This window comes from Fringilla coelebs, assembly GCF_963513975.1.
Source record: "Fringilla coelebs genome assembly, chromosome: 3".
Taxonomy (NCBI): Eukaryota; Metazoa; Chordata; class Aves; order Passeriformes; family Fringillidae; genus Fringilla; species Fringilla coelebs.
In genome coordinates this window covers 68,232,755-68,257,806 of record NC_140030.1, presented here as the reverse complement: position 1 = coordinate 68,257,806, position 25,052 = coordinate 68,232,755, and the positions used below count along the sequence as shown (strand labels likewise).

The 25,052-nt window shown below is 34.8% G+C and overlaps 1 protein-coding gene across 5 annotated transcripts in view; it reads right to left on the bottom strand.

Moving 5' to 3' along the window:
• The window catches only part of RGS7 (regulator of G protein signaling 7), a 231,719-nt gene that overhangs the window by 100,826 nt on the left and 105,841 nt on the right, over positions 1-25,052 (bottom strand). For 4 of the 5 annotated variants that reach the window (XM_084203386.1, XM_084203389.1, XM_084203385.1 and 1 more), the window contains one exon: positions 4,594-4,690. The exons of the other annotated variant lie outside the window; for it this stretch is intronic. In XM_084203386.1, coding sequence (XP_084059512.1) covers positions 4,594-4,690 — 97 coding nt within the window. The remainder of the gene's footprint in view (positions 1-4,593; positions 4,691-25,052) is intronic. 5 annotated transcript variants of the gene reach the window in all.

The window sequence follows — 25,052 nt, the reverse complement described above, 5'->3', positions numbered from 1 at the left end:
TTATTAACTTTTTGTTCTCAAAATTCTGCTTTGAAAAGTGAAACTGTAAACATGGCAAATCCCTGCTCCAATCTGCCCATCTGAGAGGGCACAGGAGAGGAAATGATACAGCTTTTGTCCTTGATAAACTGACAGCAAGCTTTTCATCAAAGCATTTCACTAAGAGTGGAACCTCATCAAGGCAGTGAGCTTGCAGTTTTAACAGTGAAGGCTTGGTATGCAAGTAACAAGAGGCGCATTTGGAACAAAGAAATCATCAATGATTCTGCCATTAAATACACTTTAGGACAATGCAAGAAAAGAGAGATGAAGAAATGGATAGAACAGCAAAGTAGGAACCTGTCATCAACCCAGCATGGGACACACTGAAGTTAAAAACAAGGTCTATAAAATTCAAGACCTGGGATCTGAGAATCCTAGATTCTGCAAAATGGTTCATTTACCCTCAAAAATCTCTCAAAAACAGAAACTCCAAAATCCTTCTATTTACCTATAATGCAATATTACTCTGCTCCAAAGGCACCAGATGATCGAAATGTTATGCCTTGTGGCTTTTGCTCCCTGTCACACCAAGTAGAGCTTTCTATTTCATTTTGTGCTTCAGGTTGGTAATCTCCAGTACTGAAGCGGATAAACCAATCAAGTAATTTCACATGCAGCGCTGAGAAGTCATCAGATGTTAACAACTCATTACTCAACTGGAAAAGATCAAAACTAATGACAGATGAAACTCTCCTGTTATTAGTCCCCTGAGTCATCCAATTCTCACTGTACTGCTCCTCATTTTTTGCTGCCTGCCTCTGTATAACAAGCAATACTGTTGCAGGTAGCCCCTGTGACTCATTCCTTGGGCTCACCCACCTGCGACTTGTGAGGATGATGAGCCATTATAACACTGCTTTCCTCTGGAGTCTCTCACTACATCTGTCCAGGCCACTGAGACTGCCATTCTGCTTTAAGTTTTTTATGTTCAGAAATATAAATTCTTCCATTTTTTTACCACGCATGCTGCTATTGGTAATCAATCATTATATTAATACATTTAATAATTAAATAAATAGTAAATTACTAAATAATAATTAAAATAATCAAAATGCACGGTCTCATTATTTTCCTGATTTCCCAGGTAAAAGGGAAATAAGCATTTTCTGAGATCAAGAAAAACATTTAACAAAAAATGGATGCAATAACTGCAATAATCTTTCTAAAAAATGGGAAAACATAATATTTATATGAAAAAGATACTATATCAGGATCACCTACAGGACTGAGAAAAAAAGACTTCACACGGATTGTATTTTCCAGTGAAAGGTAAATTAATGTTTTCATTTTCTCTTTAACACAGGAGATGCTAAAAACACACCTTTCTACTGATCTCCTTCTCTTATTTTTGTCGGTTCAAGCTGTGACTACATTCCAAGATCAATGAGCCCTACATCAGAAACACGCAGTAATAACAAGTATGAGCATGTTTTTCTTGAAAAGTTTTTATTCTCCCTCTGTGTGTATTCTTCAACTGAACTTACATTTCTCAATAATTCTCCCTGCTCCTTAATAAAAATTCTCATGTTCCCCACTCAAGCTTACTCACCACTCAACTGGCACACTCTCCACAGGTTCTATCAGCAAGCTCACCAAGTATTGCACGCGTTGAAGTCCTACGAAGAATCACACTGATATTCTGACCACAAGACATCACTACATCTTTTTAATGAAATATTCACCTTCTGATCAGCTTATGCAGCTTTCAGCACAAGGACTGGGTAAACTACCCACACCACCTCATAAACACTTCCAAAACACTCAACAATTGCTTTGTCAGTAAACTCTGAATGATTCCTTCTGCTTCAAAGTGAACAGCAAATTTTTGGCATTTTCTTGTATCCCTCCTTAGCAAAAATAAAAATTATATTTTAGAGCACCTAATCTCTATGATTCATATGTCAGACTCCCTAAATTCATCATTTCAAGCAAGTTGTTTTTATCCATTTCCAGGTCTAAAAGTGAACCATGGACCAGGAAAATCATCTCTTCTTTATTCTTAATACTCTAATCCATGTTAATAAAGAATGCACATGACAACCTTCATGCAATCATTATTCCTGACCAGTGAGATGTCTATATAGATTATCTTATTCACTCCTCCAAAACATTTCAAAAGCATGAAGACAAAAACAATATGTCCTTCCTTTGTTCATCAAAATGCATAATCACATAGAAGAGCAAAATCTCTTGCCTACTTTTTCCCTTTGAGCCTTAAAAGTTTCAAATTTTATTTGCTCTCCATGACTGTAGAGAATATATGCAACATAAAGCAAAATGATTCTTCATCTTTTCAAAACTTCACAAAGTGGAATAATCTTTAATTTAGGATTATATTTTTCTGAAGAACAAAAATCTGTATAGTGTAAAAGGAAATATCTGTATTTCAAATGTGTATCTCTGTTGATATTTTACTTGTGAAAATATTTCAGGAATGACTCAGTAAATGAGATAGCATGGTTACATCATCCTATTTATTACAATCACAACATTCCATGAAATTCAAATACCACTCCTCAGGCTGATTTTGCTAATGCAGTCATCTTTAGAGATGGTCAGTAATTCAGCAATAAAAAATAACTGCTCTTTCAACTAGTTTATCACTTGCTGTTTTTAGAAGCAATATTGTTAAATAGAAGTACATTAAATATATATATAAAATAGAACAATGACAACTATATCACATAAGACCCTATTCCTATGACAATTTATGGACGTCGTTTAAAGGACTTGTAGAGTCTTTTCTAAGTGCTTGAAGGAACCTGATTTCACAGTGGTAGAGTTATCTCTTTTGCTTCTCCCCATTAAAAAAAAAACTGAACAGTTGCAAAGCTTCAGTATTTATGGGGCATAATCCAGGACAGATGGTGTGTACAGGACATCTTTTATGGACACACAACACACACACATATATATATATATAAAATATATGAGCATATAAGTATGCATATTTTAACTGATGACCATCTACTTTGATGCTTTTGAGGGTATTAGCAGTCCTATAAGTTTTTGTTGAATATATTTGCATTATTGTCATCATGACCCCTAGACAATATTCCCATGTTTCCCAGCAATCAACAGCTTTGATTTAAGCTGATATTTGTTTGCTACATATACAAACTCCTAGCACATTAAATGAAATTAGTGACTTAGGACATTGAGTTGAAGTTTTCCAGATTCCATTAAGGATAGAGAACTGACAGGAAAGTAGCTTGGTTGAACTGAAATGACAGTTATGCTGTTCTGGTGGGAGTTTCAGTCATGTGTAGCAAAAATTACTGGCATTCCCTAGTATTTGAGAGAGAAAATCAGTAAAGAGGAAAAAAATAAACTATCCTATGATAGTTTAAATATTTTTATTTCCCTCTGAAGCTAATAAACTTAACACACCGATAGAAAAGTTGGTACACCAGTAACTGCTATGTATAACTGTATATATATTCTAACTCAACCTTTAAAAGTATGATGCCTATTCCAGTTAAAAAAAAGACCTTTTGTTCAGTCTACTTTGAAATCCATTATAACACAAGTTAAGGCAGAGATTAACAATTAATATGAATTCTTCAATAAGATGCCATGCTGCACTAACTCATGGCAAATAAAGGTCCATTCTCCAGAGGCTATTTTTTGGGCAAGATTTTGAAACAAAAAAACTTATTTTCTAAAATCAGGAAGCAATTTTGTTCACTCTTAAGAATCTATCCTTCTTTATGACAGGATTATTCACTAGAAAAAAAATTCCACAGGTTGAAAATTAAAATATAGAATTCTTCTTGGTGTTCTGGACTGTAGAAATTTGTACAATACTTTCTGTATAAGGATACACTCTTGCAGATTATGGAAAAATTAGATTAAACAATGGCATCTATTTCAAAGGAACTCAATACTCACTGGAGTATATACCCACATACATAAATGTATAAATTGTCATAAAATCATGTAAATAGCAGAGTAATTATATGCTAATTAATTAATAAATAGACAGATTTTTGTGCCTATGACTGTACTGGCCTGAACCAGCTATAGAGTTTACAGCTGTCATGCAAATCACCACAAAGGTCTCAGCAGTTAGCTTCACAAGCACAGGCACTGAGCTACAGAAGCAGATCATGAACGTTGTAATAAATGTCACAACTCCTGATCAGCACCAGTTGCAGAGTATGGTGATGATTTTTCTTTTGTTCTGCTGCCATGAAATTTCTTATCTTCATGTACTGGCCAATACACTAAACTCATACTTGCTATGGGAGCTGGCTAAAAACCAGACCTGACCTGCCATAAAAATATTGCTAGTTTGAGATAATTAACTTTTTGTATTAAATTAAATATTCCTTTCACCTAAGTTTCAGGACAAAAACATCTCTGTGTAAACCCACTCCAATCTGAGACAAACATCAAAGACTTCTATAATTAAACTATTCAAAGGATAAATAATGTCTCCTCCAGACCAGACGACTGAATTCTCAACAGTACTTATTTAAAAGTGTTTTCCACTAGAGCATCCCCTTACATAAACCTTTAAAATAGTATGAAATTCACTTTGACTCTTACCAGAAAAGACACTGGGAATCTTGGAAAGAAAACTTTTCACTGTCCGAATAGGAATCCCATTTTTCTCATCTTGCATGCGGGCTATGACATCTTCCATCTGAAAAGAGAAATAAAAACCAAATTTAAAAATAGAAAGAATAAATAAATCCATAATTATTTCCTAAAGTAAATCTCCAAGAAATCCTAGATCAACGTCTCAGAATGACAGGTCCCCTTTTTCTATTTCTTTGTTTAATTTATATTGTATCATTTTATTGCACAGGCTAAAACTGCAAGTAATTTATTCATGACAAACAGTAGAAAATATGTGTATTCAAGGACTCTTGAGAAAGAAACAGCAATGCAGAACTTATTTAAAGTTAGATTTAATTAAAGTACCTAAAAAACTTGTCAAAAACCATGGTTGGATATTAAACTTCATGTTTTGATTATTTTAATGGTATTGTACCACATATAAAAACAAAATAGATACATACAGGCTTTTAGGGGACTGATAGAGTTCTCAAATAGAATTTTCAAAACAAAGCAGAGCTTTTAAATTCAAAGCTAAAATTCCTTCTTTTGTTTTGAGAAGAGGAAAAAAAATATAACATTTTGTAAGTCCTGGAGACAGCACAGCCAAAACCCTAAGATTTCTTTGTAGGTAAAAATGGAGTAGGTAAAAAAGTATTTTAAATCAATTTTCTGATTTTCTTATGTATATATTTTTACATTGGCTCAGTTTTCCAGATCATTTTTTAGGCTAATTTGGGCCACATTTTATAAATTGTGCCCAAGTCAAAGGTTTACTTTCCTATGAACTATGACTGGAAAACTCTTTCACTGGAAAACAAAGAATATTTAAGTAGAATCACTAGTTTACAAGGCCAGTTTTTCTTTTTCCCATTTCATAATTGAAGTTTACAGATTTGATAATTTCCACCTTTCTTTCTTTCTTTGAATATCTAAGGTCTCAAAATGTCCAATGAAACGATGATGAAATTAATTACAACTTCCTTAAATAACCAAAATGCTGCCTATAAACAACTCTGTGTGACAGGGTCTTTTATACTCTTTTATTATTCAAAGCTTGTATGTCACTTCTGTACCCCTAATAGATTCCCAAAAACTTCATTAAAATTTGTGGCTGGGCTGTACTGTGAAAACAGAACAGACAAAATTCTGTCATGCCCCTTTTTCCCCTAAAGTCAGATGTCCCACAACAGCAAATAGCAAAACAACACAGGGCACAGCTATGGTTTAATTGGCCCAATAAGGTATTTATATAGAGCCAGGAAAGCAAACAGGATTTGGGATCACTAGTGGTGGACTTGGGAAAAAGAACAAATATCCATACCAAAAAAAAGAGGGAAAAAAATAAAACAAAATCATTTAGCTTGACTGTTCATGAAAAAGCTACTTATACATAGAGTGTCTGGAGGTTCCCATGTTCCATGTTTTTATAGATCACATATTAACAACCTAAGGGATGTGTCAATCCCTTAGGTTTGACAATCCAGTGTCATTGTCCAAACCAAAAAGTAAACAAAATAAGTAGATATCGTTATCAGGGTGTGAAAACTGAGTCTATTGCTCAGACTTAAGCAATGACCAAAATGTAACAGAAGAAAAGAACCTGTATTAATCTGACATGGAATTTAATTATTTAAATAGAAAAGGCTAATAATAGAAAATTGTCAAGCATATCTATGCTCGTCAGCCATTGTCTGTGAAATAGCATCTGTCCCCGCATTTTTTATCCACATAGTAACTGCAGGTTTGTATCAACTCCTTCCAGGTTCTGTTGGTAAACTGTCTTATTTTGCCCTTAAGTAAACAGGAATTCACTCAAATTCAAGTAAATATTTTTGCTGATCATATTTGGAGATAAATTCCACACATGCAGAGTAAGCTCGTGAGAACATTGCTAGAACCGCGGAGGGAATAATGTACGCTGCGCTTTGACAAAGTACAGGAAACAATTTGTACATAAGGCAACATGCTACAGGTAAATTTACAATACTATAAGGATTGCTACAAACACAGGCCACACTTCTCAAACACAGCATTACAGGTGGAGAGATGCAGTTACTGCTTGCTCAAGAACACATAGTGCAAATGTTAAATGCCCAGTGCTGTCAGTAGTCAGTCTTTTGAGAGCACATGGAAGAAACTGTTAACTTTTACAAATGCTTTCCTTAACTTTCTTCATGGACAGGATTAAATCTAAACAGCATAAAATCTAACTTTCAGAGAGACTGAAGCTCTGGGAGAGTCCTCTGGTTTTGATTAGCAAACTGAACTCTAGGGTGTCTGCACTGCAAATTACGCCTTCCCCTTTATATTAAGCTCATATTAATGTTCCATGTTGGGCATGAATTCTGTTTGTGAAAAAGGCAGCTCAGCCTGCAGGCAGCATTATTGGGAACTGCCTGGATAACTCAGTGAGCAAAGATTACCTCCTAAGTGAGCAGGAATGTTCTGAACACACAACACAACAGCAGTCCGCTAATTAGATACAGTTGACCTCTTGCATGGAAATCTAAGATGTTACTTTGTGGTTTGTGGTTATCTTAAATCTTAAATAAAGGAACTCTAGAAAATGAAGGGAAATTTAAAAGAAAAAAGTTTAAATTAAAGATTCAAACCTATCCAATCTAATATATGCAGGAGCACAGTTTAACTTTCAAAATATGCAGTTGCTGTTTCTGTTACAGCTGCTTTTAATTCAGCAAATATATAACCTCTTCCACTGAAAACCGTCAAACTTAATTATATTTGGGAAGCAGCAGTCAAGGCACTCCTCTGTCATTCATCAACAATGACCTAAGACAGTGAAAAGGCCAGAATATTTTAATTAGAATGATGAAAGAAAATCTTAATCTAATTTTGCTCAAGAAGTCTAATCTGGGAAACACATGCTGCTGCCTGATATAATAATTTTCCTTCCTGATGTATCATTGTTTGTTTCTGAGTCACCTGACCCAATGCTCAAAAATGAAATAGAAGCTTCTTCATTTCACCTCAGAATTAGACTTTTTTCTATTCATATGCTCTTACCTGGCTAAATCTGTCTGGCCCTCATCTTGCAGTGGGATCCTATTTAATCCTAAACACTCTCAAGTAACTCAGACAAACCCACAAATAATTTGCCTCCATCACTCTGCAAATGAAGGTCAATATACTTGAGAAGAAGAAGCTGTATAGGCATATATTTTAGTTTTTCAGTCATCATTATACATCATTAACTGGGAAACTATAGCTAGAGAGACATTTCAGTGAAGCACAGATCCTACAGAAAGCTTTCTAAATAAATGTCTTCTTCAAAATATGTGCAATATTTTTACCAGTGGGGTAATTCCAACCCTAAGAAAAACTCACCAAACTTCTGATGCATAGACAACTCAGAACAAACTTACAATATTAATATTTAAAACTTCACTTGTCTCCTTGTGAAGATAATTTGCAGCCTTCATCTCAACACGTAAAGACTGCGAAATCTATTTCAAAGCCTGACTCTATGACAACAGTGACAATGCAGCTTCTCTAGAGCAAAGAGAAGGCAGATAACAAAATCCTGCAATAGAAGGGCTACAGGATACAGGAGCTATTGAACAATGACAACTGAGTTTTCTCTGAACACACTGGGAGCTAGGCATGCCCAACTCCCCCCAGGAGCAGTGGAGGTCCTGACAGCACACCAGGGGCAGTATCCTTTAGCTACTTACAGCTAAGTGAAAGGAATACAGCTCCTAAGAGCAGAATTTTGGTGCCACTGTGCCATGTGGTTTGTGGGGGGAAACCCTGAACATTAAACTTCCAAATCTAAATAATAATTTCATTACTGCTCATCTTGCAAAAATTATCAACTTAAACCATAATTCAGCATCACTGCATCTTAAGAACTGGTTTTGGTTTGGGTTTTCTTTTTTTCATTAATTCAAACACAACAAAAGTGAAAAACAAAATGCTCGTTAATGCACGAAAAGAGCTTTTTTTCTTCCACGAAAATTGAGCCTAAATCTACTCCAAATAAAGATGATCACTAAACACAAGAATACTAGAAAAAGTATTTTATCTGGAAATAAGTTAGTTCAAGAGATACATGGTAAAAACTTGAAGCCTTGGCCTGCTTACACATAGACAAATGTATTAGTTAGATTTCTGTCCCTTAAAAATAAATAAATTCTGTGCTAGGGAATTAAGACTATACTCAGGAATACCAAAATGAAATAAGCATAATTTTGTCCTCAGTTATCATACAGTAGAACGGGGATTGCTCTTACGTTGAGTGTACTGGGGTCCACCCACACTACAGCTTTCTCCATTTTGCTAAAATCTTTTTCTCCTTTTACACAAACGCAGGGGTGGAATAGCCCAGCAGAACTAGCTACAAACCTGACCCAAACTTGTTAACAAGTACAAAGAGCCACAGTATATTTCTTACAGTATGCAACATGTTTCCTTACACATTTTCTCCCCTGTCTACTTTAACACTTCACAGAGTCCAGGGTCACTGGCGCAGTTGGCCAGAAGGTTGCAGGAAATTTTCCTCAGCCTGTCCCCTGTGCAGAGATGTACACCAAGCAACATGGGCTGAACAAAACTTGCAGGGTAGGAGACAGATACAAAGTTCCTTACAAAGCAAGGGGCACTTTTCTTCTGGCTGCCTCACTGACAAGCACAGGTACAGGCAAACCAATTGCCAGGTCAACCCTGGAGGTGAAAATAGAAGGTCAATGGGAGACCTTCAGTTTAACCAGTGTATGAGGGAAAGCACAAAAGTAAAATAAACAAGCTCAGTTTAAGAATGCTGAAAACTCTTTTTCTAAATCAAATGTGTAGAAACAAGATGTTTCAGCATCTTCATGTCAAAGATTTTAGCATTTTCCATATGATGCAGAATTGGATTAATTCAACTCCTTATTCCTACTTAGTATGAAAACCAAGCTTAAAACATTCAGAAGTTCAGAAAAGTACATTTAGATTTTTGACTAAAATAAAGGGCTGAAAGATGTCTTGAAACATGCAACACTAACCAAACTGCTAATGACAGCCATGCACGAACTCTCTGGGCTTGCTGATATAAAAGCAGTCAGTCATGAGTTTTCTAAGACAGCAATGTTGCATCTCTGGTCTACCAACACAGGAAACAGCCCTAGGTACTCTCTGATGAACATTAAATTATAGAATAACTTAATTAAAAGAATACAAGAATGACTGGTCTCATTTTCTTCAGAGCCTCTATTTGCTGAAATAATTATTTGACATCATAAAATCAAGTGACAGAACAACACAAAAGTTTCCAATCATATTAAATAGATGCATTGGAGGTAGTTTGAAGAGCCTAACTTTCTACATGTTCATATGATGCTGGCACTTCTGCCTCCTGTTCCTTTCCTTCTGTATATGAAGACATTGGTGTGAGCAAATAGTTCATACTCTGTCCCTAAGCAGAATACCTGTGAAGAGCAGATGATGTTCTGGCTTCACAAGTAGCACAAAGATCTGCGTTGTATTATTATCTGCCATCATGCTTAGGGCTTCATTTGTAGTTGTCCATGTGAATTTCTAATTAAGATTCAAATTTATTTTCCCCAATTATCCATACTGTTTCAGATTCAACATACAGGTAATGTTTCAGACTGGTTGTAAAACAAGAGTGGTACTACATACATGAGCCTGTGCTTACATTAAATGAGTGCAGGGCAAACTTTTGTCATTTATTAAGAATAATTAACGCTATTTTGAATTTATTTGAAAATTGACACCAGTTCTGTGCAATTATTTTTGAGGCCTAATTAAATGAACAGTCCCACTGGGCTTCTCCCTACTATCAACCCTGTATGTTCATCACTGAACTTGCATCAATAAGGCTCTGCATACTTCACTGATTTAAAACTGTGGCTTTGAATGATAATTTTAAGCATGAGCTTGTCTTATTCATGTAACTAAAGTGCTGACTCATCAAAACCAGCATTTCATTTAAAAGGTTCTTGTAGTTTAATACAGACCATACAAGGAGTTCTTGGGCTTTCCAAATACCTATTATAATACTTTTTGAAAGAAGGACAACTTGAAAGCATACTTTGAGCTCCTGTCATTAACCTGTAATCATGTGGCCTGCTTGGAAGCTAAAGCTGTCAGTGATCCATAGGCGCAGATTGAATAAAGGGTAATCCCTGTCACAAGAAACCCTACAAGACTGAATGGAAAATCTTGAGGATACCACACAGTACATTCTGTAGGCAGTAATTTATGCCAGTGATTAACTGTCTTTTCTCCTAAGGACTGCTAGTCTTGGGCTCATGGTTTGATGCACCACTCTTCCTCAGCTTCATACACTGGGTAAACTGAAGATCTCCCAGTAACCTTCTATTTCCTCCATCATTCTACTGTTATTTCTCACTGTTATTTCTTTGGATAAGTTGATCTGAAAACACTTAATGCTGCATTCCACTCCCCCACCAAAAAAAAAAAAAAATCTTCATTCTAATGCAGAAAAATAGTGTGAGTTTGCTTGTATCACTGTAATTTTTTTGAGAACTCAGTGTGTTGGAACACTGCCAACAAACCTATAACACTGCAAGGGCTATATTACTCTCACTCTTTTCAATTAAATTTTTATCTCACCTAAGAATCCTACATCTGGATATGTAAGACATACACCCAGTTTACTGAATGGATATCAATGCTGTATAGCTGCGAAGAGCAGACTGAAGTAGTTGCTAAAAACAACTCAACTGGCATTACAGAAAGATCATATAAATTTGGAGGAGTATATCACACTGATTCAGCTTTGAAATCAAGAAAAGGTTATAGAAAATGCTATACTAAATCTATGAAAATTCAGGCAGCTGGCAATCCCAGCTCCCTAGTCCTCATGAAAATGCAATTTCAAACAACAAAAAAAATCTCTTTAGCAAGAAAAAAGGCTATTTTTTTTTAATTAACCACTTGCCAAATAATTCAGATATGATTTTACATTTTTTCCTAGTACTAATACTTCATAATCTATTTTTACTCTGGCCTTTCCTAGACAAGAAGCATTTTCTATATTTAGTCAATGTCAGAATCAGATACAGAAAATATAAAAGCTATGAACTGATGGGAAAAACTACTACTTTAACTAAATGGTTTTCATGTTTAAATTACAGATAGATAAAGAAAAGCATTTCATTTTATTTACCTGGGTTTTTATGAACTTATAAATTACTAATGAGAATTAATAAAAAGACACATTTCTCAAACCTTCAATGTTATTGTTGCACAACAAAAACCAGAGATACCTTATCCAAAGGAGTTAAAAAACACATCCAGATGGTGAAATTTCAAAACTGCCTAAGTCAATGATAATTTTGTAAATTGCATTTCTGCTTTCAGTAAAATAATTTTTTCATCACATGTATAAAATTTTGGTTGGAATGACAGAGGAAAAAGAAGCATCACTATGGACACTTCAGAAGAAAACAGTTTGATGAAGAAAGTCTTTGTGAAGGACTGTTTTTATTAATAGAGAGATGTCTGCAAAAATACTTCATTCAGAATAAAATATATATTTTTAAAGCAGCTAAACCTATAAATATTTTTTATTAATCTATCAGGCCAAGATCTGAGCTTCTAGACTGTGCTACCAGAGATAGAAATAACATTTCTTAGGAAAAATAAAAATTTTTAAAAATACAGTCTTTCCAAGCCAAGCTCTTTCCTGGGTTGTACTGATCATTTGTAATATGATGGTCCTGACACTAAAAGTGAAGTCCCCTGTACATTTCAGAAACCGAGAAGTTCAATGGAAACCTGATCTCTGAGATCCCAAATGGACTTCAAACACAATATTACAGAAGTGGTCAAAATGTTCAATTTTTTTTCCAAAAAAGAAGAAAAGTAAAATTTAAAAAAAAAAGTTATTTTTGAAATTAAAAAAAAAAAAAAAGTCAAAGCACAGATTCTGGACAGTACACAGGCTGGGATTTAAAAGAAGAAAACAGATGCAGACATTTTTGTAGGAGATGGAAAATAATTAAATAGGTTAGCTTATACATAGGTAACTCAGGTAAAAAAGTGAATGCTAGCCAATAGAGCATTTTGCCTTCACAAAAAACAGTCACAAAAATATTAGCTATAACCAAGTTATGATATATTCATTCACCTAACAAAAAAAGTTATGTTCCTCTGGATAATACTTACACTTATTCCAAAATATTTTCATTTAATTCTGAAGTCTCAAAAACAGATTTGCTTTCTTCCAAATTGGTACATCTTTCTTATGTCATCTGTTACTAATGGTTTTAAATCTAAATTTGTCTTGCTGGAATCTCTTTTCCTCACTTGTCAGATGACCCCAAACATTACAAAGCCACATCACAGCAGCAGATCATTTTAGAAGGAGCTATTGTTGACCAAAGATGAAACCTTTCTTAAAAAATACAATATCATTATCCTTCCAATACTGATAAGCAAAAAATTAAATAAAGAAATGTTTCAAATTACATTGACAGAAATAACATTTTAGGGTAAATGATAACTATTTTGGTGATTTCTGCATTGCTCTCTGCTCTGTGGTGGGGGAAGACTGAAGAAGGCAAGCTGATCTGTTAATATTTCAGCACCTAGAGAACAGAAATACTGTATAAAAACTTAATTTCTAGTCCCTTGGTCCTTGAAATTGCTCTGAGTCATTAAACTCCATTAAATACAGAAGTAAAACTGGTACCATCAAAATAAATTTTTACAAGTGACTATTAAATCATGTTCTCATAAAAAAAAAAGGGTTCTTGATTGTATTACAGTATGGAAAGCTTTCAGTATCAATTTTATTTGGCATTTTAAAAAATGGGCTACTGATGTAATACAGTAATGTAGCGTTATATGACAGATGCACTGGTTTCACAGTAGTCTGTTCACCCTCTGTTACACAACTTACATGAAAATAAATATTTTATTCTTACCTTATCTGAACAGATAGACAGTTGTGGATGTTCTGTCTATGTCAGTTTTTAACCATGTTGAATTCACCCATTTCACTTAAAGAATAATGTAAAAAATGAAAACAAATGAAATACTGAACTATTGACCTGCCAAATGAACAATACAGATAATAATGGATAAAGTCCAAAGAAAACTCAATCATGGTACGTTCCCTTTGCAATTTTTTTTTTAATCAAGACGAGTACTGAAATAAATGAACCAGAACATTTACACCTTTTTCCCATAATAATTTAGCTACCAGCATCCCAATAACACCAGTACATTTTCCCTCCTTATTAAAAGTCTTATCATCATCTCCCCTTCAAGCCAGTAGAAGCTCCCGGCCTGATCATCTTTTTATTCCTCTTGAGAAGATCACACACACTCTAGCACTGATTTTCATGCTAAAAAGCAAAATTATTTTATGTAGCTCTTGCTACTAGCAATTCAGGAGCTGTAGTGCAAACTAGAGGCTTATGTAAGACAAGCAATGCATACAAATATTAGCCTGCCCTTCAGTGACAAAAATCATGAATTTCTACATGTCAAGCAAATTTTTTTATCTCCTATTGACTACAGAAATTAGTCAAGATTTTCATACATCAGAACATTACAGTTTAAGAAAAATAGGTCATAGGTCTTCTTATTCAGAAAGGAGTAATAAAAAATAAGTTCTGCATATATTTAAAAACAAAAACATTGGGGTGAATTCATGTGGAAAAAATTTTCTGAATTGGTTTTTACAGTTTTAAAATGTATTTTAATTTGATTGTGGAAAAACAGCCAAACAAAATGTGAGTATTTGCTATAAAATAAAATTATAAAATTAATTTAAATAAGGAATGACATTTTGCAAAGAATTTCAAAACTGCCACTATTTTTTTTATAATTTCACAGCATCTCCAGAATTATTCCTGTATAGGATTCTAACTGTATCAGCCAGACTCTAAGACAAATTTAAAATCTTATTTTCCTAAAACAGAGGAAATGTTTCTATAGCACCCACAAAATCCTGAAATTCTTCTAAAAATCAATGAAGTCATAGAAAAATAACTTGATTAACAAAATGTAGCCCATTGTTTCCTGTAGGAGTTATTTGGAAGAAGAGAGTCAGTAAGAATTTGCATATGGGTTTTTGATTCTACACAATGAATGGGCAAAACAGAAATGAAAGTTCCTTATTTACAGATGAAAGCTAAGTTAGCCATACTCTTTGATCAAAGTAAGCTTTCACAGGATTTTTCTTAAAAGAAGTCATTGCTAAAGAGCAGTAATGCCAGTCCACACCTGTTTCCATTGTACATCCATTGTACACAGTCACCTTACAAACACACGAGCCAAGACCACTTGGCTTCATTACTTATAATTAAATTTACCTGATTCCTTTCTCCACCACTGAAAAAGGACACAGTTTGTTCTCAATCCCACTCTGGGTTGCTCTGTTTTCACAAGGATCCTCTGCCATGTAATGATTTGGGAGCAATCTCAGTAAAGGTTTATTTATCAAAGCACTTAAACCATTCACGAACATTAAGGCTGAAATTTTCTAAGAAAATGGAAGCAACTAAACACCTAACTCATTAAAAACCAGTGAACTGACATATCAAAAGACAGTGGGTGACACAGTGTGTATGTTCCAATGCTTTTTGAAACAGGATCCCATTCCAATGTGGCATTTCCCAATTTATATTTTGACTGGTTGCAGCATAATTAGGAAAAGCAGGACATTTTTCGATATTTCCTTTCAGTTGTATGCAGCAATTGCATCAGCCCTAGCACTCCAGTGGACTTGGACTGAAAGAATTAAGGAAATTTAAAATTACTGTATGCCTTTGTCTTATTTAATTTTTCTCTGTTTTAAAAAACATGAATTTTTCTTACGAATTCATGTTATATTTTCCAGAAAAACCAACCATACTTTAATCTCCTTTGGAATAAAGAAAGCAGAGAAGGCTATCTTACCATCAAAACACTACAGCTTTTGAATTCTCATGATTTAGACACTTAAAAGCAAATCAGGTCTGGATGTTCTGTACTTGTCCAATTCAGTCATAGTTTGACATTTACAGTATCTACATTTTATTTTCCTTTGCAGTCATTTTCCTTTTGATTAAAAACATTCCATGTCTTTATTGTCAAACCACATTTGCGCCACAAAAGAAAGTAGAGCAGGAGTCATTAACTGATTTGAAATACGTGAGCTCTGAGAATTGTGAATAATGGCTATAAAACCATTTCTTTATTCTATCTGATACACAATTGAGGAAGGAGATATTCTTTTTTTATAAACAAGTTTTGGTATTCACATACTGCTATTTGTATGCAAGTAGATTAGAACAATATTAAAATCAGACACACTCTAACTTAAGAAACAAAAATGGAAATGTATTTGAGTGAATTAAAATTTAAAAACATAAAACCAGAAGAAAACATAATTAAAGCCCACAAATTCATTTGTGAAATTATTTTTTACTCTAGGAAAAAAAAATAGGCAAAACACTGCAGGAAAAAATCATGGAATGCTAAATTTTGGTCAAATTTTATTTTGCCAGAAGGACAAACTCATTCTAGTTACTTGGTGCAGTGAGCAGGATGTATGACATAATGCTCACTGGAAGTCTGAATGCCATAGCCATCTTTCTGTCATCATTTCTGTAGGGGTGGGCAAGACATTCTCAACTCAACCTCAAATCTCTCAACTGATATGTAGTTGGGTAATTTGAATACTTGGAAAATTCAGAATCTCTGTAATAGATCCAGTTGGATCGAACTGTTAGCATGAACGGAAACAATTTTCATAAAAAGTTACTTTCAGAACAGAAAAGCTGATTGCAATAAAGCCATTTCTCACTTGAAAAATCCCAAGTCTTTTGAAAGAGATTTTTTCCATCATGAGTTTATCTTTTTTACCAGTTTAAAGGATGAAAAGTAACCAGGTTGAACAACTGAAGCACTACTTCAGTTAATACTGTAACTGTTTTAGGAAACATTTAGAATGACCTGTCTCATACTGCAAATAGATATGAAAAATTGCTAGAAGAAATGAGACTTTTACTAAAAAAACCCCCATATTTTCCTATACAGAGTGATTACTCTGAAAGTTATCTTCACAGTAATAAATTTAAATATAATAAATAGGGGTAGTCTGCAAGCACCTAATCTTTCAAGCAGAAACCAGAGATTGCTCCTTTTGGCTGAAAAGAGGTAATACACTAGACAACTGGTAGTTACCTGGAAAAATTAAGGGGCTGCAGATGTTGTGGACAAATACAGAAAACCCAAATTCTCTTCTTTTAAATGGCTTCAAATGGCTTCAGAGAAAAGTAAAATACCCACACACAGATAAGATTCCTCTGGCATTTGGAAAAAACAGAACAAGTTACATTTAGCACAGGAGTCACTTAATGAGGACTTGACAATCCTTGGTTTTCTTCTCCACTTTGTTACCAACTGACCTTTGGCAAGTCACTGCAACCTCCAGTGGCTGAGAAATGTGAAAGACAGCTAAGGAAACAAACATTAAATAATAAACTTTCTAAAGTTTTTGCTGTGCTGGAGATGCTGGGTAAAATTAAAGATTTTAAAACAGAATGGAGTTTCTTTCTGTTCCAGAAAGCTGCAGAGTCCTGACATTCTTTCCCACCCTATGTCATCTCAGAGACATGAATCAAAGTCTACTGTAGTCAGTTAAGGCATTTCCTTTGGTATTTTGGGAATAAATATTAGCATCAGTAGGTATTGGGCTTCTAAACATTAAGTACTTCATGACTGTCACAGCATATGCCCTCCTTTTCTATCAAAAGCTAAACTATTTATAAGGTTCTAGAAATTAAATTAAAGATGTTGCACTCCATATCCAAAACCCCAAAACTGTATTTCTTTATGCTCCCCCCTTTACAACTAACTTAACCTCTTAGATGTTGATGTCTTGAATGCATTTAATGTGTTAAACTTAGCTGAGAAGTTCATTATTCTGAAGGAGAATGTTTAGAGACGTACTTGTTTACTGTATGCCTCTTTGTTCCATCATTAAGTTATCACATCCTGTTGCAGTAGATGATGTTGCAAGAGAAACATAAGGAATAACTTGTACACTGAAATAGTTCTGAAAGGCTTTTATGGGTTAGACAAAGCAGAAAGAGAGGAGGGAATCACAAGGAGGGCAAAGGAAAGATCCACCTTCGTTGTCTTTTCATCTCCTTTGAAACTGTGTAGATTTGCATTTTAGTTAATGGTCATCCTACACACCCTTACCAGGATTTACTTTTTCATACAAAATCCTACCTAAAGATAATTTGATAGGAACTTTGAAGTCTAATACATTCATTCCTAAGCAGTAGTCCATTCTCTGTACCAAAGTAGTTGTAGCATGTCTTAAAAAAATTTGATGCCAAATGGCTTTCTTGGAGATGTTGGAATATTTTATTGGTTTTAGATTTCTTATCAAACCATAGACTTAAAATTCTAAAATTTTTGTTATATTTATGAATCCACACAATAATCACTTGCACATTTAACTGTACTTTCCAAATAAAATACATGCAAGACATCCCCATTCACAGAAAGTTCATTAGGAATAATTGTGAGATCAATTTGACACAAAAAAGGAGGCAGTTATGGTTTGCTTTATTTCACTTTTTATCGTGTCAGTTAGGCTTATCATACTGTGAGACCACCCCACTGTGCACTCTAAAGCATCTACAGGAGTTGTAACAACCAACTGGAAAGTGTGAATCAGAATTTCTTCCACAGCATGCCTAGCAAAATTAGGAATCCAGATTTTATTTTAGGATCCAAGTTATTCCAAAGACTGTCTATTCCAAACCAGATCATAAAACTGTAATTTTTTACCATAAGCTCAAAAGCAGCACAGTGCATGTCCTTTGATAGCCCTCAAAGACACAGAAATTAAAAGATAAATCGGGTGCCAAAATATAGAAAAACACGTGGAAATTCCCACAGTTTTTGAATACTGAATATTGTTGCTGGCAAACCATTAATCCCACAAGATTACTGCGCCAGAACTCCTCACTCATATCCAAAATAAGTTTTCTTCACGCTGGTAAAGCAGTACGCCACACTGTTGAAATCCATTGAAATCCATTTTGAATTCCATGTGAAGTACAGGGCTGAGCTCCCTCTGGCCCTGCCCCGAAGCCTGAGTGGGGGCACAGCACAGGATGGCCCCTCCTCAGCCCCTCTGCAGTTCACATGGAGGCAACTGGGACACTGCAATGCCCCGAGGGCTGCTCTCAATACCAAACTGCTTTTGCTGCCTTTTCTCTTGCATCCTTGCCAAGCACATACATAAAACAATAATTAGCTCTTAGCCTCACTAATGCTCTCCTAATGTCATCTCAGATGCTATCAAGTCCATGACTCCAGCACTAAAAATCAGATTAATATAATTAATAAGTGATTAACATGAAGTAGTTTATTTCAGAACTTCAGACTTTACAGCAAGGTTCACATAATTAAAACATTCACGGCAGTTTTGTTACATTGATTACAAACTTAACAGCATTTAAAACATTTAACTTCTCTAGATTGTTAAAATTTAACTTGCAGAAGTAAAAACAACAGTATCATTCCATCTTCTGACTATACAGAAATAATTAATATTTATATCTAGAGAAGATGTAGTGATGAAAAAGGGAAGTATGGAAAAGAACAAATGAAGTTATGGAATGTGGTCCATGAAGGAAGGGGTTAAACATCTGCACTGATAAAGGAAGAATCAAGACCACCAAATAGGTAGAGGACAGATGTGAAAACAATAGACAGGTTTTTGATCAAGTGAAAGACATTCACATCCTTGGCAGGGCAGATTAACTAGATGAACCCAAAGAGCCCCTTCAGTAGCCTTTTGTGATTCTACTGACCAGTGAAAGGCAAAATAAAAAGAGTATGAGAAAATTAATATTTTGCGTGGCACAGAAACTAAAAAATTAAATTACATTAGGTAAAAGGTTTAAGGCAAAGAAAGGAGTACATAAATGAGTTGTGAGACACAGCTTCAGTTTAGACAAATAAAACAGATGGTTACTCCAGCTTCTGCAGCACATGAGAGTTCTTAAAATTCAAATGATCTTTATGTTACCTATAATGGGAGCAAAGCACAGCTTTCAGTGCTGTTGCAAGAACTTCGATTGCAGTTATTAAAAATGCATAGCACTATACTATTTTAAACATATTATTCAAATTCAGGTCATGTTTTCTCATCCTTGGTATCTTCAAAATTTCACTGCAAAAATTTTGGCAGGGTGTGACTCCTTTTGAGAGCTTTAGTAACCATTTAATGGCTCGGTTAAGATGATGCATGAGATAGGAGTGTTATATATATCATGTCTTTTGTGCATACAACTGAAAACAGTTCAGACATAGAAGAAGAAAATGAGGTAGGAAGAAAATGAGGTAGTGGTTTATGATGAAATCAAGTAATAATTAAATGAATCAGCAAAAAAAAAAAATAGAAACACTTTTTGAAGAGAACCTAAATAGCTGTGCATGCTGAAACAGTGCACAGACAGAAAAACATGTTTTCAATATTTAGATCTCAGAACTTTATCATATGTTCATCCTTTCCCCATCCCATCAAAGTCTTTGAGAACCAAACCTTTGATCTTCAGAAGCTATTTAAAGTAACACTATTTTTTAAATGTATCATTTAACTCTTTATCCAGGAATTCAATTTTATATTCCTAATGTTGAAAAAATTCTACGATAATACATTTTTGTTTCAAATCCATATTTTCCCTGGACACAGCGGTATAATTAAGTTATTTCTGACTAAATGAGGCAAAAGCATCTTTGCTACAAACTAAGACAAACAAGAGATGCAAAAGGACCATCAACAATCAAGTGAGGAAGTGGAGGAGCAGATGGGCAAACAAAAGCTGTTTGGGGTTTATCAGACACAAGAGTTCTCCTCATCAGCAGCACAGGACTAAAATGAGCCCACCTGAAGCATGACCACTAAGTAAGGATGTGCCTACAGGAGAGTATTGTGGGGAAAACCATCTTGCCTTTCCTAGGAAATCAACACAGGGTGCCTCTCTGAAGTGCCTGTACACCAAAACAAATAACAAGAGAAACAAGCAGGAGGAGCTGGAGATCTTGGTTGTTCCAGGAGGTTTTTGGAGGGGACTGATAGTAACTTCTTGAGAGAGATGATTGATAATCTGAGAAGGGCAAGGGCCCTTTTGAGCTTTACAACCTCTCAAGAAAAAACTGGTTGGGGACAATTTTGGCAGCAGTGACCAAGTCTGATCACCTCACAACATGCACTTCCTTTTACCTCAGAGTAACCTTTGATGGAGAAATTACATCTGTATTTTATATATAAACCACTGAAGAAAAAGAATGTACCTAGGCAAATTTCTCCACACAAACACAAGCAGGCCCTGCCTGTGCTCTGCAGTAGTGAGCAGCCAAGTAGCCACACGAACACAAAGGCAAGAACCTGACATAGCCAGACTCACAGCTTTTGTCAGCTCAAGATTAGGTCTGTGCCCTGTGTGCAGCCCCAAGGCAGTGGGGGCATAACTCAGTCAATACACCTTCAATACATCTCTACTATTTGTAACTTGGTAAGGGTTGTGAAATAAATACAGGAAAAAGCAATAAATTTAATCCATGCTTCACATGGATAGCCTATAAGCAAGTCAAACCTCTTTCCCTTCTTGTGGTGTCCATCAGTACTTGTGACCATCATCCCATGTTTTGAAGCAATCTAATTTCTGGGCCTAGGACACATGGACTGCAGAGACTGAGACAATCAACTTGAATTCAAAAGAGGTCTGCCATAATTTAAAATAAATGGAATAAAATAAAATGTAGAAAACATATCCATTGTTTATATTTTCAATCATTCTTCCACTACTACTGGACAAGAGGTATCTTTAATAGTGGCCTCAACACGCTCAGGCGCCAAAAAGACTTTTTGATTCAATAATCCTTCTCTCAAGTCACACACAAAAAAATAAAGGACTCCATTTGAAATTGATTTTCGATTTCTATACATTCCACCTACATTATTCAAATTTTATTACTTTCTGACCACTCCAGGCTTCCTTTACTGTTGCTTAAAGCTCCAAGATAGTGAAGCTCTTTTCTGCACATCCTCGAGTAGAGTACTACTCAAATCTTCTGTTTGTCCAGGCTTTGAATCTCCAAATTTGAGGTTTACTTTTTTTTGCATATATTGTAATTGATTGTTATGCATATATTATACTTGTAACCTATCAGTTAAAAAAACCTTATTTTTTAGGCTCAATGTTCAGCTCATTAGGCTCAATGTTCAGCTCATTAGGTAAGCTATATGATCAAATGTACTGTTAAATAACAGTGCAAAGAAAAAAAGAAAACCCACTAAAAAATGGTTTGCTTATACTGCAGCACATGTTACCATGGAATTAATTTTTATTTCAGTCATAATAAAGAATTATTCCCAAGGCAGCTAAGTGCTTATAAAATTCATAAATTCTTTTGTACTTTTCAGCAGAGCCTCTCACTTAATAGTATGCAAATTTCTTTTTGGATTTCATTTTGGTTCATAAGCTCTTTTAATCAATTAAATGTAATTGAACTAAGAGTGATAGCAATACAGGAATTCTTGCTGAGATAGGAAGTTAAAAGAGATGATCAATTCCTACCATAACATATAGCAATTCTTCCAAATTTCTGATTCAAGGTTTCACAGCTATTATTAGATATATGCAGGTTGTTTTTGTTTTTTTTTATTGTACAATGCAATTCAACCCCAACATTTACAGCTGGTCTTCTCAACAGCTCCATTTAAAAGTGTGCCAGTATCTGAACATCAACTTCAGCATTTTTATTTCTCTCTGTGCATCTCTGCTTCTCCAAATGTAACCTACTCTTCTATCCTTCCAAACTTTCATTGTCCTCTCATCTGCCTTCTGGCTGTTGGTAATACATCTCTGAACTCAGCTAAAGTCTCAGCCCTTTTCATCCAAAGTAACAGCAAACAGAACTCTTCTCTGCCCTCCAGAATTCAAATTGTGACATTGCCAGGCTCCCACACAGTACATATTCCTCATGTAATTGATTTATCAGGTAGAGACTACAACTGACATCCTGAAGTCAAGTGCACTAATTTGTTTGTAAACTACACAGAAATATCTCTCATGCAATGTCTTGAAATTAAGACAGCTACTTGTAGACAGATGGTTGAGCTCTCTTCCAACTTGATTATTAATGATTTTGTAGTTATGTAGATTGATTTCTGCAGTTTCTTCTAGGTGCCTGAAAAAACCAAAAATCTATTATTGACAGATGATGAGCCAGCTAATGAACACTATGGAGTGCACATATTGCAGGATGTACTGCTTCAGAATGAGAGTGCAGAAATGCCAAAAAAAAAAATAGTATAAAAACTTCTGGTGATTTTTTTTTTATTATTATTATTATTAATGGCGAGTTTGGTCTCTCCTAAGTACAAAGAACTGACTACTACTGCTAACGAATCCTCTCAGGAAATTATCATTTCAGTTCAGGTCTCAAGCTAGAAGTTTTCCAATTTTTTATGCTAATTCAGGCCTTTTTATAAATGTATGAAGACACTGTTGCCATTCACTCTTTCACAACTGAACCACACCACAACCTTCTCATATCCAAGTTATTAAAGAGACAATCCTTAAAAGAAAAGGGAGCATAAAGGAGAGGGGAAGGAAACAGCAAGTTGGTATACCTGGACAAAAAATTCCACACCTCACACATTTCTCAAAAACCGCAAATACATACTCACAAAAATCTTAAGAGAGTTTGTGCTCATTAGAGAGGGATAATCTCAATATAACCATATCAAAAGACTAAACAAGTGCATACAGTATTTACTGACATTTCATATTTTTTAAAAAGACTTTTAAAAAGACACTTTTTAAAATATGTCTTTCTAGTAGAAAATATATGCATCATGATGCATAATTTCAAAGAAAACCAAGCTTAAGCTGAAGATGCAGTTACCAAAGAATGAGTTTTCATAAAATAAACTCAATTAATATTGTATTTCTTATTTGAAGCTGAGCACTTCCTCTTACTAAAAATTTCTCACTTTCTGCTCCTTCTATTGAAAAAGGGGGTTTTTGCTTGGTTGGGGTGGTTTTTTTACTTTTAAAAAAATTTCAATTATTTTCTATTTAAAGTAAGTCACTAGACACCAATAAAGTGTTAAATAGTTCATATACTATAAAAAGACTGCTTCTCTTAATTCAGAATTATGAAAATTAAAAAGAAGAGTATTTTATTTCAAGTTTAGTTTTGTTTTGTATTGGTAAAATTGAGTTAGAAAGTTCTGAATTTCAACCAGTCACGATCACTTACTGTGACAAAGGTAACTTATAATTTTTCTGAGGAAACACAAAGACGACCTCTACAATGAAAGTGCAATACTCTGGCAGGACAACGAGCTCTATGAGTAATTCTGCATACTGAAAACCTGACTATTTCAAATTTTCTTTTCTGATTTTTCCAAACAGACACCATTCATTTTTACAGAACCTGAATGCTATGCCTTCCACTGCCAGATAGAGACAGACAGACCCAGGACTCTCTGTTTTCTGCCCTGCCTCACAAGGAGGGTCAAGGTACTTCAGAGCTTTAAAAGAATAATAAGGTTGTCAAGGTTGCAGCTGCAAGCAACATATCTACAGATATCAATGGAAAAATAATATTTCATTTCTGACTTTATTTCAGGCAGAAATCTCAGTCAGTGATAGTAGTCAGGAAATGATTGTGGGACAAAAATTTGCATTCCTAGTCAGCAACGTGTTCCAAATAGACAGACATTGTACAGAGCACCACCAACTAATCCATTTAAACAATTGATTCTATGCAAGCCAATTATTTGATGGCAGTATAGGAGGCAGTGGGGAGAAAGACTAGAGGCATTCTTTCACATGAATTTGTTTGCAGTTCTGAGTTTTATTGGCTTTTTAGCCTCTTTTTCTCGAACTCACCTAAAACACCAGAACACATTTTTCTTCTAGCATAGGACTCAGCTTCAATCTCTAATTTAGCAGCCCCGGAAAAATCTCAAAAGTAAAAGCAGAGAGAATACCTACCAATAAAATCCAAAGCACGTTATTTGTAATTTGACATGTGACAAGCTTTTCCATGCCATGATCTCAAAAGAACAGATAGAAACAGAGAACACCTCTCTGTGGCTATGGAAATAGAAACATACCAATACAATGCTTATTTGGAATTTAGACTGCCACTAGGTTTACATGATAGTGAGGACTTTACAGGTACACTTGCATTTTCTATGCAAACAAGACTGAAAGAAATAGGAGTTTAGTTGGAAACACAATGTGATAAAGAAACTTACAGTGTAAGCTAGTGGCAATAATGTGTTTCTGCCTATTCATACAATTACATTTCAAAATTAACTGTTCTCTTTTACATACACATTCAGATTTATATGGACAGTTTCTTCACCACAAGCCATGGTTTTGTTATATATGTTATGCCTACATGATTATATACAG